This window comes from Corvus kubaryi, unplaced genomic scaffold, assembly GCF_017639235.1.
Source record: "Corvus kubaryi isolate FWS band 111438036 unplaced genomic scaffold, C.kubaryi_AGA036_p1.0 136, whole genome shotgun sequence".
NCBI classification, from domain to species: Eukaryota; Metazoa; Chordata; class Aves; order Passeriformes; family Corvidae; genus Corvus; species Corvus kubaryi.
The window spans coordinates 10,912,352-10,929,490 of record NW_024580670.1 but is presented as its reverse complement, the minus strand read 5'-3'; the positions used below and the strand labels follow the sequence as shown (position 1 = coordinate 10,929,490).

The 17,139-nt window shown below is 41.5% G+C and overlaps 1 protein-coding gene across 3 annotated transcripts in view; it reads left to right on the top strand.

The window, feature by feature from the left end:
- Positions 1–17,139, top strand: part of CHCHD6 (coiled-coil-helix-coiled-coil-helix domain containing 6) — a 111,496-nt gene that overhangs the window by 18,907 nt on the left and 75,450 nt on the right. Inside the window, exon 5 of one of the 3 annotated variants that reach the window (XM_042016916.1) lies at positions 12,850–12,870. The exons of the other annotated variants lie outside the window; for them this stretch is intronic. Coding sequence (XP_041872850.1) covers positions 12,850–12,870 — 21 coding nt within the window. The remainder of the gene's footprint in view (positions 1–12,849; positions 12,871–17,139) is intronic. 3 annotated transcript variants of the gene reach the window in all.

Genomic DNA, 17,139 nt, shown 5'->3' with positions numbered 1-17,139 from the left:
GTTTTTCTTTTGAAGAAGTGCAAGAAATGAAACATCACTGATCCTGGGCAGCAGCCCGAGAGCCCTGTTTGTGTTTAAGGAAGATTATTTGTATTTTTTTTTCCCTCCCCTTCCCTGCTTTGTTACTGACTCTTTTTGATAAACACCCTCTCAGAGTGCAGAAGAACCCAGTAAAAATTATTGATCCAGCCAGTCATTGTGAGGAAATATAACAGAGATTCAGGGTATTTACTCCTGAATTGGGAGAAGATGCATACTTGAGTGAAATACCTGCTGTTTCTTAACACCACACACTTGTGTGTTAAGGAGTGATTTTGTTAAAGGAGAGGACAAGGTCAGCCTGATCTGAGTAGAGGTTATGTGGGCAGTTTGATACTTGTGTCATTGAAAGGTAAAGGTCTGTTTGGGAATAAAGTGATCTATAAAAGATTCCTAAACCCTTGCAAAATGAAGGCAGAAAAAGCCGGAGGGGGCTCATAATTGTGCTTCTCTAGTTTCACAAAGCTGGGAGAACTGGGCTGGAGACACCTCATTTAACTTGCAATGATGCGCTGAGGTTTGTGGATGAAGAACACCTGGAGCCTGTGTCAAAAAGAGAGCAAATCTTGAGAGGGACCTGATAGAAATGAGGATGGTATGAGGAAGCAAACCATATGTATTATCTTATAATAGATGGAAATGAGGCCATTTGTTGGTGTTATCTGCTGGCAGAGATGTTCTGCCAACCACCTTTGTTTGGCACTCTGGCCAAGATATGCAGTATGTAATTGTGCTCCAGCTTATATCCTGACTGAATTCTTAGGATTGAAATTACATTTTTTCATGTACAAAAGCATTGAATTTTTTTCCTTTGTATTGTTATGATGAAGGCAATTTTTGGTTGCTGACTGTCAGGAATGAGGAAGGGAGGACTATACAGCTTGTGTTACAACATGCATCCTCAGTCTCTACTGCACCTGGCTGGCAGCAGTGGCACCTGTTTGAGCAAGATTCCTTTGGCCTAGAAGTATGTGGTATATTTGCTTTGGCCCAAGGACATAGTGTTAAGTACGTCACTTGAAGACGTCGCAGCTTGCTAAGCTCTAAATCATACCATCAGTCTCATACTTGTGTTCTATGGTACTTACCACTCCGATAAGTAGACTGGCACAATATGGTGGTCAGTTTGGCTTTCATCCTCTCAGGAAGAACTGTACTTCCTAAAGAGGTTATATACTCACCCTACAGTAATTTAGTCTTGGACCTTTCTTTCTGGGAACCTGAACATGATTGACAAATTTCCAAATGTGTCTTCTCTAAATGCTATTGGTTCAAATACCTTTCACATCAGGCCATGGGTACTCACACAGAAAGAAAGAATTTAAAGTGACAGAACTCATATCCAGAACAGTTGTTGTGTTTTTGGTTTTGTTTACAACTTGCCTGAAAATCTTTCCATGGGAGCACGGAAGTAAACCCTGACTTAGTGGCTTTTCTGACTCATCTGATAAAATCCACTTGCTTGGTTTGATGTTTCCATCATCTGGAATCATGTTATCTGATTCTCTGGACCTGTGTTCTCACCTTTGTAACTCACTTTCCAAGTAAGAATGGGATAAGATGTCACTCTTAAAAAAATTAATTTGGTTTATGCAAAGATACAGGGGAGAACAGGGAGATGAGGAGAGCTTCATGATGGAGGTGATGGAGTTCCATTGCCTCACTCTTGGCTGACATGAGTGAGGTGCAATGTGGAAAGAGCTTTCCTTATCCACATGGCAAGGGAGATTGGTTGGTCATTGTAGGGGGACTGCTGCAGAAAAGGGTGGGCAAATTATCCCAATGGGGCACGCATGGGAGAAAAAATAGTAACAAACCCCATGAGCCTGGGGTTGGGGTAAGAGGGGGCACAGCACTTCTTGGCTTTGTGCACACGTGATGCTTCTGCCTCCTGTGAGTTTGTTGGCAGGTGTGGAGAGAAAAGATCCCAGCCTGGAAAGTCAGCCACCAGTGTGGCTGATGATTAATTGCCCTTTTTAAATTGCAATTATGTCAGTCACAGAACCCGTGAATATTAATTCTGGATTTGCTGCTTGAAAAAGTGAGTGCTGATGAGACGGGTCCATTTTACTGATGTCTCAGAAGTGGGTAAGCGCTGCAGCCAGTAGTTATTACTGAAAAGAAAGGCTGCTGTGACTCTTAGCTTTGCTTTGTATCTGTCTTGCATCTTCTTTTCCAGTCTTTCTGTTCCCTTCTTCAGAATCCTCTCAGTGCTTACACTGGATTTTCCACACTGAAGGTAGAAGGTGGCAGGGTGACACCCAGAGTGAGTTAATCACTGCAAGCAATATGAGTTACCTGGGTTTGGTGGATGGCTTTCCACCCTTGCTGCTGCTTCCTGAATCCCTTAGAGACTTCAGAATGAAACAGGGATTGCTTTTTTGCTGCTCCAGCTCTTTCCCTTCATCTCAAATGTGTGTAACCATTCGTTCCATTATACTAGGATCTTTTGAGATAATTTGTGCCCTGTTGGAAGGATATTAACAGGCAAGCATCAGTACACCATGACTGTTTTCCTTTCAGTAATCTGCTCGAATATATGGATGATGAAAATCTTGGTTTCTTCTGTGGTTTGGGTCTCTCTTATCAGTCCTGATCTTGTCTAGTCTTTCCTGCATGAATCAGGACAAATTGTTGCATCTTGCTTGTGCTTTAGTTTTCTTGGAATAATAGTTATCTCAAAAAGTGTTGTCATGTGTTGATTTTCACTGAGATCTTTGAAGGTGAATAGTATGGTATGTTTTTAGAAAACAAAAATAAAGCCCCTCAGAACCCTCTGGTGGTTTTCTATGCTTTTTTTTTTTTTAAAAGATTTGTCTTTCATTTAAAGCTTTTCCAAGTTTTCAATTATAAGCGACTTTAAATACCTAGTTATTTCATTGTTTGCTTGTGGGGTTGGTATATGCTGAGTTATTAAACTGACTTACGATTTGTAAGAACCAGAATTAGATGGTGGAAGTTGCACAAAAGTTGTCTCCCCTGTTTGTTCTTCTTTTAGTTCTACATTTTGTGTTGTTTGTATAAGTTGATTGTTTCCTGAAAATTTTTCAGAATGGAGGCATTAAAGATCTGGAAGTGTTGGGCATGTGAATGTGAACTAATTACTTCAGTTGATGGCTGTAGTTAATGTCCTACTGAATTAAAGGCACTATGTGATAACCCCTTCAAATGCAAGGGGTGTGACTTGCAGGCAGCAGGGGGGCTCTTGCAGTTCTGTGTCAGACTGCCAGGGAAAGGCTAGAGGAGAATTAGATGCAGCAGAGAACAAAACCCAGTATTTTCAGTTTTTGCTTGGTGTGGTCCTTTGCTGGAAGAAAGGCCTCTAGCAGGCAGTTAAGTATATTTTGGTAGAGACTTGTTACCAGCCTGGGTCGGCTGGTAACGAGAGCAGGCCTAGGACGACAGGTTCAGTGTTTCACTCTGGCTTTTCTGTTTGCCCCATTCTTCAGCTTTTATAATTTGATGATAAATCGCTTGTTTTCATCTGACCCTTTCATTTTGGAAGGCTCCAAGCAATCTTGTATGGCTACTGTTGCCCTTTGAGGTGAAAATGAAGCATTTTGTTTTATGAAACCAGGATGTTGAATAGACAGCGCTTTCACAACCAAGTTAGCTTTTTGACACTAGTTCTTGTGGGTGTTATTTTTATCTTCCTTCCTGTTTCCCTGATGCACTTTGTCTTTACCCTGGTGTAGGAACTGCTTTGTCCAGTGCTTAGCTGATGGCATCTAAGCATGGTTGTCACATGAGGAAGTGATCATTTTCATGACTGCTCTGAAGAGGTGTCAGAACTGCCAGCACCCCTGGCTTCCCAAACTGCCATTTACTGGTACAGAGTCTGCCCTTAGTAACCTGTTGGGAAAATGCAGAGTTTTCAGTAATGTCTGGCTGATACAGAAGTTTCCATTGCATTGAAGGAGTAGAGAAATCAAAAGCTTCAACCTCTATTTCTATTTGGGTAGTGTCTGTTTTCCCCAAAAATGCTTTGAAAGCTTTGTTTTGTTATCAGGAATTGAGCTTTAGTTTCATGTTGCTTGTCCTTAGCATAATATTCCCTAGTTAAATGGGGACTCTGAACATTGATTTTAATTAATTGAAGTAGTTCTGAAATACATATTTTTTGTTCTTAAATTGTTTCAGTAGGATTTGTTTCTGTAGGACTGTAGCAGCACACATTGCAAACCCTCCCTACAAGACGCTGCCAAGACACTCTCTGTTTTAGGTGGCACCTGACAGACAAGTCCGAAGCCTGCTGCTCAATGGTATGAGGTGTGTACACTCCTTCTGTTGACACAAGGTGCAGATATCAACTCTTCTTCAAGAAATGCCAAGGAAAAGTCATGTTTAAAGACTGTGTAGGATTAGAGGTGATTTCTGTCTTTAAAAATATGTCTAATTATCCCTCACAGGGGAATGGTATGATACTCCAGTGATTTATCTTGAAAAAGAGTTTAAGCATATCAGGTCAGCAACTAGAGGTGTGCATTCAGAAAGTTAAGGTGTTTTGGAACAGAATGGGCTGATTATCACCATCATGTCAGTAGTTTCGATTTTTGGGGACTGAGAATGGAAACTAAAACTTGCAATGGCTCTTTGTCTTGTAAGAGAGAAAGATTTGGTAACTTGTACTGTGACTTGAGAGATCAACCAGTGTTGTGGAAAGGTTGGGAGGAGAAGGGAGTCTGCTTTTGTGTGTTGGTACCCTACTTAGTGTGTGCATGTTTCTTCCCCAACATCATGTTAGTAGACCTTGTCCTTTTTACTTGGCAATTCCAGTGTTTGTGAGTTCAAGGTAGGCTTTTCTTCCTTGGGGGCTGTGGTCCGAAAAGGATCCTGCACTTACAGCTCAAGCTCTGTGACCGGCATGAGGAGGAAGGTGGGGATGGAGGACGGTGACTTCAGCTGCTGCCTGTCTCATTTGTGTCAATGTAAAGAGCTTTACAGAGACAAGTAATATTTTGCAATTGAGTTTCTCTTTTAAAGACACTCTGATGCTAATGTTGATTTAATAAGGTTCTCTCGTTCTCTCTCCTTGCTTAATTTGAAACGTCTAATTTTGTGCTTCACAGTTCTGCACACAGAATTAGTGAGGCAAGAGGAGCCGGAGGCAGGAGGAGCAGAGTGCCACACCAGAAGTTGCCAGGGGAGATTGATTCAATAGAGTGAAAAGGTGTAAAAGGTTATGTGTCCACGGTTCAGAACAACGTGATGGTGGTACTAATGAGAAGGAGAGCTTGATCCTTTAAAATGTTTTAAGATCTCTGTGAGTCTGTATAACCAACATTAAATGGAAAAGGGAGCATTAGAGTGTTGGTTTCTTTGAGTGGATTTTTCTTTTGATTTTATATGTATGTAATATATAATATATGACAGGCAGGAAGGATAATATTCTGAGATAAATAGACATTTTAAGGTTTTTATTTTAAAGGTTGTTTTGCTAAGTGTGGCATTTATTTTCAGAAATGTTGAGAGGTTATGAGAGATTGTGAATTTGATCTGGCTAATTTATTTTGGCTGAACCTGAATGTGTATTTTTCCTGCTAGAATTTTATGCTTGTGGAATAAGCTATTGACATCCATGGACATTTAATTCCTTTGTCCTGGGGATAAATGTAGACTCCCCAAAACCACAGTGCCAAAAGATTATCTAAAATATTGTACAAATAATAGTGGTAGTGAAAGCTTTTTCTTTGCCTCCTGCTTTGTTACTGTGCCTTTCCTCTTCCTCATAGGAAACCACTCCTATTCAATGGAGTTAATGCTTAATTTGCCTCTTGCTTGAGTTGGATGACAGTTCTTCACACAACTGAGTGGACAGTGTAAAAGGAGTACAAGATGTGTTCAGCTTAGTTTTATGATAAGCTGCCAACATGTTTCTTTGAAAACCTCATTAAATCGCAATTAAATGCACAGGAAAAAAACCCAGGCCATTTCAGTGAATACTTGATAGATGAGTTTGTGGTTTTCAGTGCCAGCCAGGGGCATGATCTGCTTCTTGCAGTTGGAGCTCAGTGAAAGCTTTGGTGAAGTCTGACCACAGAATCACCAGAAAACAGCTGCCAGCACTGGAAGCTGTCTGTGGACGATGATCCTCTGCCTGGGTTTCTTTCATGTCCTTGGTCAGAGAGAAGTATCTGCTTCCTGATTAAAACCATGTATAAGACCCCCCCCTCCCTTTCTTCTCACATTGTTTCTGGTAATAGGACCTGCACTTTGGCCAATTGCTTCTGCTGAATTTGATAGCTAACACTGGATTCTGCAGAGTTACCTCAAACACTTGGCTGGGGAGTGCACTTGACCAAGCAGGCCTGCATAGGGAATGAAGCTTTAGGCCTAACTGTTAATACAGATTCTCAAAAAAGCCTGAGCCTGCCTTCGAGGGTTTCTTTTCTGCTGACTTCCAATGCCTATAGTGACTAGTCTCCAGGAATATTTATCAGATCATTTTCCTGTCTGGTTATTTCCAGTCTATTGCACTGGTCAACTTATTTGATCAATAAATCAATCAACAGGTTCTTAAAATTACTTTCACTGACTTTGGAGGTGTAGTATTCAAAAGGAGGCTACAGAAAATAAATGATTGTATGTACCCCAACTATAATTACAGAGCAAACAGAGTGGAGATATGCTTGTAAATAGTATCTGCTACAATAAATATAGCAATCTGTCTTTAGGGTTCTATGACACTGTGTTGGATTGACTCTTTAAATCTGCAAACTCATGAAGCATGAGTCTTGGCTCTCTCAGGTCATCTGACTGCTATATTTAGATCATACCCTATTTTAAAGCTAAATTTCAAGCTTCTTGCTTTTGATTAAAAGGTCCAGAAATAAATACTTCTCTGGTTCCTCAGCATGCAACGTAATTTTTGAGCTTCAGGAGCTTCACTGACAGCAAAATGTTTTCTTTTCCTAAGGGAAGTTTCTCAAGCTGTTTAACTCTTCCTGCTGCACCCAGTCTCTGCCACCTTCTTCTCGACAACAGCAAGACCTGGTTTGTGATCCTTGTTGATAGACTTCCAGGTACTGCTCCTTCATAGAAAGAGAGAATGCTCTCCCCCCACCCTGAATTTTCCAAGCCATCTGCCTTAAACAAGAGTGTCTTGCACTGCCCAGTAAATGGGCGTTGAATCAGCTTTGAATTCTTGTAGTTTTTAGAAACATTAAGCACTTGCACAGTGGGAAAACTGCTCTTTGCAAATTGTCCTATCAAATGGAAATCAAAATTTTGCTGGCAGTGGCATAGATTTGTGAGTTGCTCTTGATACAATCATGCCCTAGAGATTGCAATGTAAAAATAAAGAATGCAGTTTTACAATAGCCTGAAATCCTTGTTGCTGAATCTACAGTCTTCTTTTTGCAGATGATTTCATTATGATATACTCGGACTTCATTAAAAGATGCGACCTTGCAGCGTTTTCTCTTATCGCAGCCCTGAGAGGAGCCGAGAGTGTGTGCGTTTGAGAGCCAGTATATTCTCTTCCTAAAACACACAGTGGGTTGCAAGGGCTTTGGAAGCAAGAATCAGAGTCTCTAGTGGACATTTTGTCTGTAGCTCAAAACCACAACTTAATTGGCAGCCTTTTCATAACACTGACTGTGGCCTAGGATGTAGAGAATGCTGCAGGTAAAGATCAAGGTAGGTTTTCAGAATTGGTTGTAGGGAAATTCAGTGCATGCTGCCTGTGTGTCTTAATTGATTGGAGAAAATGAGGGAGATTGAGATCAAGTTCCTCACTTCTATGCTTTTCATTTCCTGGGCAGTCTCTGATTATTCTTTCCATGTGTTTTTACTTCATAGGTAACACCTTACTACAAGTATGGTTATGTATGTGTACTACCCTAGACCATTTATTTTGAGTCCCCTATGCTTTGTGTGGTCCTTTCAGTAAGGCTTTGGAATCCACATGATTTATACTGAATGTTAATTACTGCGTGTCTTTCCCACATGCATCTTGGCAAGTTGGTAGCTTGGAATCTGCCCCCCAGAATCATACTGACCCTGCAAGGCTATGTAAAGTGTGCTTTGTGTACATCTGGGATGAAAGAGCAGGCAAAAGAGGAAAATTTACAAGGCTGTCAAAGGGGTAAAAACAAACTGTGTTGTTTGAAAGTGCACCTGATTCTCCACCTGCCAAAGAATTTCATAGACAGACAGAGGATGCATGACCGTGGCTGAAGGCTTTCAAGAATTTTCTTAAGTATGTAATTAAGATAGTTTCTGTATTAAAAAGCAGCCCCAAAGTCAACTGCATTTCTTTTAAACTGTGTAGTATTTGAGATAATAACTTTTAAATTAAAAAAAAATTAGGTTTCTAATCTGGTGGCAGGAAATTTGTGTTCTTTCTGCTATGCTAACCTGTATCCATTGGCTGGTGCCTATAAATATCTGTTTTTTTCAGAGGCAGGTAGAAATTCCATGTAGTGTCTGAGAGCAAATGTGGGAAGGGAATTCCTTCTGAACACACAGGGTTCATGATTTTTACTGCTTGGAGGCACATGGGTTGGTTATGAATGCCATCTTGATCTTTTTCAAAACAGTGGTTGTGTGTGAGGTACTATGTTTGACTCGGAAGCTAATATATTTGGTATTTAAGAATCTGGCAAGAGAGAGCTCTGTCCCCATATGCAGGCAGAGCAATGAGACTGGGATGTAGGCATGCATAACTGTTATTTCCCCCCGTCTGTCCTATCCCTAGAAAGCCATATGCCACCCTTAGGCTAGTGTAATGGGAGTCTGCATTAATGATTATGAGCTAGAAATAATCCAAGAAGAGTTGAGTGGCCTTTGTTTCTAGCTTTACAAGAAATACCTCATTGACTTAGTAGGGTCTGAAATATGTTCTGGGATAGAAAGTCATAATACAGAATTTCATTATGCCCTTTCTTGAAGTTTTGGTTGTTGGTTTGTTTTTCTTGTTCTAAATTGGTCAAGGACTTGAAGATTCTTAAGTCTAATAGGCAGAGTAGGAATTTAAGCAAGAAGGTAAAAATTTAGGATGAGTTGTTGACTCACCTGCTATGAGAAATAAGCATCTTGAGCATACATCTCTAGAGAACCTACACTCTGCAAGATTTCTAAAACCATTGAATGCCTTGTCTGTTGGCAGCCTACAAAATGAAAACTGTATGTATGCATGTATAGAAGTGGTGATGGGAAGAGGAGAATGTGGAAATGGGCTGGAGTACTAAAGCAAGCAATGAAAGCAGATGGTTTACTTTGGATGTTATAAAGTAGGTTTCTCTTAATTTTGTTTTAAATGAAAACCATCAACGGTCAGCATTGCAAACCTATTTGTAGCAGTGCCATAAGTATTAGGATGCAGTTGTCCCTGAATCATAGAAGGGCAAAGGTTTTTTTGGCTGCTTCCCATCTTAATGTTTGCAGAATTGTGTATGGTCTGTATACATCAAAGTTAAGCAATTTCATCACAGCCTTTCCTCAGAATTGATTGCTGTTCAGTCTCTTCCTTCTCCCTCTCCATTGTCAGTTGGTTACATCTCAGACTCTCATTACATTTAATATTGATACTCCTTCAATTTTTCACTAAACTGGAAGAGTTGAAGAGTCTGGAGTGGATACTGAATGTCTAGATATTCTTTAAATACTTGAATTCCTATCATTGTGGACCATGATAAATTTAGAGCTGGATTATTGCTTTAAGAAGAAATGACTGTTTGCTCATTCAGTGATGAAGTCTGGTCATCAAGATGTTGGAATATATGCTGCAGAGCTCTTCAGATACTGATATGAGTGCAAAAGTTGTTGCCAACAGCTGTCTTGGGTTTTGGGCACCTGCTGCCTCTCATTTCTCGCATCTCCCACTCTATCTTCCACTCCCGAAGCTGGCAGTGCCCCTAAAAATACTTTGTGTGGAGTTCTTAAGTAGGAGATCTCTACCAAGCTGGTAGTCTGGATTCCTGAGTCATTGGTCACACTGCAGTGAAATCTGTTCTGTGACAAAGTTATTGACTATGGCAAGGAAATGGACTTTAGGGGGAAGCTGGTTCCAGTCAGGTTACAAAGGCATTGTCCTTCCAAAGGTCGCTGCCCTGTGCTGATCCCTTCCTCCTTCCCCACCAATCACAGAACTGCATTTTGATTGTTCACTGCCGTTTTTACATTTCCCCACGCTGTGACAGACTTGAGTGGTGTGCATGATGTGTAAGGGTGATGCAGTGTATGAATCTGGGAGAAGTTGCAGGGAATTGCCCTTATGAGTGAAATACTAATTTGGTGCTGTCTTCTTGATTCCATTGGAAGTTGGACTGTTGATACGTATGTGAGAAGGCATCCCCTGCCTGTATAATGAATGCTCAGATGTGAAATTTTCAGAAGCACAGATGTATTACTCACATAGTTCCCATATCCAGCCAGTGTCTTCTCCAAGTGCCTGTATGAATCCCTAGGACAGAGGTTGCTGGTTTGGCCTGAGATCCTGTTTCTGTAACCTTTTGCTTCTGATACAGTTAGAAGGAATATCTTGATTGGGTTTTGACCTCAAACGATTAAGTCCAGTATTTATTCTTGTTCCTGTGGTTGCTGTCCAGTGGGTTACCTGGAAGAGAAAAAAACCATTTTCAGCAGAAGAGTCCAGAAGTATTGACCAAGGGTGTTGAAAGATGACTTGTATCCCAGGGCTGGAATTATAAAACTCATGAGCTGCCATCTGGGAGTTGGAAATGAAGCTCACTTAGGGAGCAAGGAAACCAGATACTGCTCATTTCTTAAACAGATTGCTTAGACTTTGAAAATATAAATGGACAGGCTGTGTCTCTTGTTATCAAAACTGGTAAATGCAGGTCTGCAAAGAGATCTTGGCACATGCTTGGAAGTTAGCAAAACTTAAACCAGTAGCCCTCTTCAGTTTTCCTTTTTGTATTATTTTATTAGTGTATTTTATTTAGTCAGGGTTTTTTTTCCAATGCAGCAATATGTCCTACTGTGTTTACCCATTTTAATTTTCCTGTTTCCATTCAGTTAAGTGTATCTATTCCTATTCTTGGAGTAATAATTTTCCCCCTTCTGAAGGTTGACAGAATTAGAGGCTTTGGCAGTGCCTGCAGAAGAGATGCTCTGTGATTAGTAACAGTGTTACATTCTCTAAAACGCTAATTCTGCTGCTGTGCGTTGTATCGTTTGGGGCGCATATTGGTGATAGGGCTGGTTCCTTCTCCTTGCTCTCTCTTCTCAGCCCCTGTCCAGTGCCACTGAGTAAGTACCTTGTGTTTATTTTGTCATGCAAGTGTTTGTCCACCAGGAATGTGTCAGTTCACGGCTCAGGCACTCAAGGATGACAGAGGTACATCCAGTAAAGAGTTAGTGGTGTGCATGACCTACCTGCTGGAATAATAGCAGGCACCATGAAGAGTGCTGTGTTCCTCCTGTCCATCTGCTGAGGATGGACAGACTTGCAATTGCTAAAATGTGAGAACAAAACGAAGTGCATCTGTCCTGACTGTAAAAATCATCAGGAAGAAAAATGTTATTCAAATCAGGCTTCTGTCAAGATTGGTCAGTGATGACCAGTAAACACCTGTTGTGTATTGGTTTGTTTGGCCAAGGACTCGATGCTGCTATGTCAAACCTGTCTGCAGAAAGGGTGGAATTGGCTTCCCTCAGCTGAAATGTAGATGTTCAGTTCCAGTCCTCTGAGCTGTTGCAAAGGATGAGGATGGACGACACACATATCTGATGACACATCATCCCTCAGTTGCCTGAAGTAGTCACTCTCTGCCATTAAAATGATGGCAGATCCCATAAAAATATTACCTTCCACCGTCTGCTCCCTCTAGCAGTGAACTATGACCAGGAGGAAAGTTCCTTGTGCCCTGTCAACTCCCCTCAAATAAATAATCATAATAAAAAAGGCCAGCCATTCTGAAGTTCCTGCTTAGCCAATGTGCTGCTGATTGAAGGTAGCCCTGAGAGGCAGGGAACACTTGCAGCCCTTGACAGCAAATGAGAGCTGTGCCTGCCTCATAAATGCCTTGGCTTCAAAAGGAGGTGGTTATGGGCATGAAATGTTTATGATCTTGTACTCACTTTGCTGCTGCTGGGTTACTGTGTAAGTAAAAAGTAGTAACAAGTGAAGAAGAGGCAATACTGCAACCTGTTTTATCTGGTTCTCTGCACACTTAAATAGGCTTGTGGACAAAAGAAGGTGCGGGTGGAGGCAGCTTGGCTTTGACAGAGGTTTGGACTGTGCCCTGAAGAGATTTTCAGTTGCCTGTGAAGGGGAATCTGGTTGGGAATCTAATCAGTCAACCGGCTTTCTGTTAGGAATCACTCTTTGAAATTGTCCTTGGAAGATGACTTGCAACGTAGGTCAGCTTGTGCATTCAAAAACACCCTTTAAGAGATTTCATGTTCTTGGCATGTAATTGGAAGCAGCACAGTTGTTGACCATCTCCTTTTGAGTCTGCCCAGCATTGCCACGTTCACTGGTGCATGTTGTGTATCAGCATCTCTAACATTGTGCAACACCTTGCATGGCTCCCTGGAACTGGCTGTTTCCCAGCTGCCTTTGCTTAGCTCCCGCCCTAGATGGGGGTCCCGCAGGAGGCTGTGGGGGCTTTGCTTTGGTTTTGGTTTAGGGGGAACATGTGCTTTTGTTTTGCTTTAACAGCACAGTTCCCAACAGGGGACAGCACTGCCTTGCTTAAGATGCTTGTCATTTTAAAGGAACTTTTCTAAACTTGTCATCCTAAAAGCTGTATTGCACAGCAGCAGGCGGCCTCCATAAATCACTGAGTTCTCTTTTTCTGCTCTTTCCCTTCCTTTCTATCTTGCACTCTCTTTTTTTCCAAGCCTGTGGATTTGGACGCCTGGGTAAGCTCTCTTTTTTGTCTGGATCTTGCTTATTCCAAGTGTCATGTTGTTACTGCGCGCGTACGGATTGTTATTGCTGAGCACAGATGCAGGATTTTATTTTCTGTCATTACATTTTAAAAGGTGTTCAGCTAGAAAATTGCATATTATTTCCTCCATAAAGATTTTCACTGGTTCCTTTTGTGTAGCTTACAGCTGCTGAAACCAAACTTGATCTGGTGATGTGTATTGTTGGCTAAGAGAGTAGCAGAAACAGGAGGAAATGAAGGTTATACCAGTATTGCTTTTTAAGGCTATGAGTTGCATCTGGTTTCTAAAATAGAACCTGGTCACCTGCCTTCAACAGAATGAGAGGTAGGACAAAAAGCCAGTGATTTTGTAGGCCTTGTGTGTCTGGAATAGCGATTGCAGGCAGCTCCTCGGTAATGGTGATATTTCTGCTGATGCCAGTGGAGGCTGAGTCAAGGCTCTCCCATGGCTACTTGCCTGGTACAAGCCTCCCTGTAAAGTTCTGCTATTCAGTCTTGGGCATGAAGTACACAAATTGCCTCTTACTATTTCAGTGCTGCCTTTTCAGCTCTGCCATTCCCTTTAGACTTGGCCAGGAACATGCCAGCCAGCTAATTTTGGAGTTAGCTCTGATCTTTAGTGAATTGCTATCAATTCCATCTTCTCATCTTGGAGTCCTTAATAGCATTTGTTTTTCTCCCCTGCCACCTGGACTGCTACCAGGACTGGAAGAGACTTGGGAAAGCACGAGGTATTAGAATTTGCAGTTGTGAAGTGTGGCAAGCTGAGGTGCCCAGCCATAACATCTCTGCTGTGCTGCTGCAGAGATGTAACTGCTTACCTTTTAGGGAAGCTGATAACTCCTCTCAGCAGAGACAGGATGATGTAGAAACTAGGCATTTGATAGACTGCAGAACCTTTCCTTTATCCTTGTAGCGTATTTCCCTGGATTGCTTCTGACTGATTATCTAGGCATCATCTTGCTAGTTTGTCTGTGAGTGGTGGAAGTGCTTTGCCAAGAAGATAAATATTTTTGCAGTAGTCTTGCCAAATGCTGTGACTTGCCTTTTGGGAAGTTCTTTATAGGCTGAGGTTTGGACCTTTCCTTCTAGCTTGAGTTGCCCTTTGCAGAGAGAAAGTTTTTGGGATTTTTGTCCTCCAGTAGAGTCTTCTCCATATTCTCTTCTCAAATTGCAGAACCCAAACAGTATTGAGGAGAGAGACAGCCTGATGGTAGCTGTCAGCTGTGGGCTGTGCTAACACTGCACTTTATTCCTGAGTGCTACATTCCTTACTATCATCTGACCCTGCCAAGAAGCCCTTTTTTTTTTTTTCAAACAGATTTCCTCCCTAGTTTTCGTGTTTAACTAGGTGATGGGGTGGGACTGTGATTAAAAATAATAAAAATCTGGTGATATTTTGTGGGGGGCAAAGCCAAAGCTAATTTGGGAATGGTTATAGTTAAGAGTGAAGCTGAGCTCTAGATCAGTTGCACAGTCTGATGTGTGGCATGTTGGTGTCAGTTCAGGACAAGGCTGAGATTGTCTGGCTTCGTTCATAGAGAATGAACCAATAATATTTCATTACCTCAATTAGGAGCTTGTAAAATATTTCTTTTGGCCTGTCTGTCAGCTAGCAGGCCAGTGCTTGAATCCTTTAGTTGAGCCAGTATATAATGTATAGCTTTAGAAATGTGCTTGCACAGTTTGTTTCTAAATGGGTTACTTGATAAAGGGGAAGAAGGAGGCAGAGAATCACACATAACTCTGCCCTGGCTCTTTGTCACTGTTCAAAGCAGCACTGAGATAACCTGAAAAACCTTGGGCTGCAGAAAAAGTGTAAAGATAAAACAGAAGAAGAATTTGAAAGAGCACCCAACTGGTCCATGGATCCATGCCCATGGAAGCTGTAGCAGCATGTTGGTAGTACGCCTTCACTGTCCTTTTGTAAGAATGCAATGCTTGTGAATTCTGACACCGTCACAGGGGATTCTTGAGCATTTCTTGAATATATCTTATACCTAGCTTTTGTACAGAGGGCAATGGCCAATTGCATACATGTTCTTCTATAAATACATCCCCCTTTCTAAGTTTTGGGTGCATTCCTGTGTTCTATAGCTTTTTTCCCCCGTCTCTGTTTTGTTTCTGTGTTCATACTTCTTGGACATCACACTATCTGTGTTCTACACATCTTAGATGTCATCTCTGGGCTTTGGTCACCTCTTGCACAGTATGTTCAAGCTCCAGTGTTGTTCTGCAGCGTGGAAGTGAAATGCAGCTTTCTGATATCTGATTTTCAAATCAGTGTTATCATGCATGTTTTTCCTTCTCCTTCTTTCTTTAGTTCTAAAGGCCTTTTTCTGAAAAGTGTATTGAAGCTTTGTTTGGTACTTGGAATCTCAATCCCCTGTGAAATTTTAATCATCTCCATAGCAGCCAGTTCTGTCTGGGACATCACAGGCTTCTGACTTCAGGTAGGGAATAACCAGCAGGACTAGAGGAACTCTTAATAAATATCCTATATTCATTCAAAATGTCCCTGGTTGCCTAACCCAGTTTGGAACAGTGAATGTTTCAAATGACACATGCTCTACTATACCGTTCATACTTCAAACATCATCATAACGTGTACTAAAGTTTTTAGTAATAACAGCTGGGGATAGAGGGAAACAGAAAGCAACTTTGAAGAAGATCTGTCACAAATAGAGTGTTTCTCTGCATACTTCAATGCACTGAAACAGCAGCAGCTCTTGAAAACAAGCAAGGCATTGAAAATATGTTTGTGTTGCAAGTACAAGGTTTGTCTGTTATCCCTAGTTCATCATACATTATGGGTGATAAGTGGGACAATGGGGGATAATATGGGAGAAATTCTTAGGGGGAAGAATGGGGAGTACTCTGAGGTTGTAGTCTGCAGTTGGGAGATTCGGTTTTGGTTCTTTGACCTTGGTTTTGCAAGACCCTGGGGAAGTGACTAACAGAATGTGTGTCTGCTGCAGGGTGCATTGGTGTGGAGGAATTATTCACTGGGGGCATTCCAGCTCCAGTGAGGTCAGCTTGGCAGTCCATGGGTCATCCTTGTGCAGAGCAGCACACCCCCCTACTGTGTTTGCATCTCAGCACCCTGCTTGAGAGATTAGGTATTTGGATTGTGTTCCCTCCAGGGGGGAAGGATAAGTGTGCTGGATTTCTTGGTGAATGAGGTCAGGCAAACTCACAGGTTGAAAAGTTGAGTGAGTATGTGGGCTTGTGATCCATGTCTTGCCAGAAATAGAATAAAGCCTCTTGCACACCGGTATTGTTACATGCATTGATTTTGTGCTTCCAGAATATTCCCTATCCCAGGAGACTGGTACTGATACATAATTATTTTGATTAAACAGAAGCTTTCATAAGTTTATAAGAATCCATTATTTTAATCTCTTTTTTTTTCTTTTCTTCTTCCATCATATGATGCACCCTCCATCTGAATCATGCAGAGGGGTCAGTCCTGTCTTAGTCTTCTTTCTCTTCCATATTTATTTTCTCCTTAAGGAAGTACAAGTCACTTGTGGAGTAGTCCAATTTTATGGATGTTATGCAGAAAACTGCAGGGGAATCGGAGTCCTTTGGTCATCCACCAGACCACCCCACTTTCTTACATCTGTTTCATTATATTCGAAATTGCTTAGTCCTTTTCTGTGTAGAAGATTGGTTCGGAGGGACAGCTATTGTTCTCTTACAAGAAAATGGTTATAGTTTTGGCACTTAGTACCCATCAGTGTCCCTATTGTAGCTGTGGTATCTCTTTTGTCAGGCTGCATGTATGGGGCAGCTCATTCTCATCCCTCTCCCCGTCATATTCCAGCTGGTTTGCAGGTGGGAAGTAGTATAACAGCTATAGGTTAAAGCAAAGCCAGAGATTTTGCTTTTAATCAAGTGCCTTTGAGAGAGAGAGGATTTAGATATGAGTCTCTACTGCTTGTGCCTTATCCTGGTCCTGTTTTCTGGGATAGCAAACATGGAAACCAAAATATTTCTTTAAAAACAAACAAAGAAACCCACACCACCACCACACCCCTACAACCTTCCTATTTCATATACTCCTTTTCTTGCTTGCTTAGCAACCACCCTCACTGCCTAGATTAAAATCTCTTCTAAGCCCTATTATACCACTGTATTTCCATCAGCAGGGGAGCAGAAAGAAGGACATGCACAGCAACTTGCTTTCAGATGTAATTTTTCTTGTTAGCAATGGCTTTTGGCCGTAAAATGACAGGTC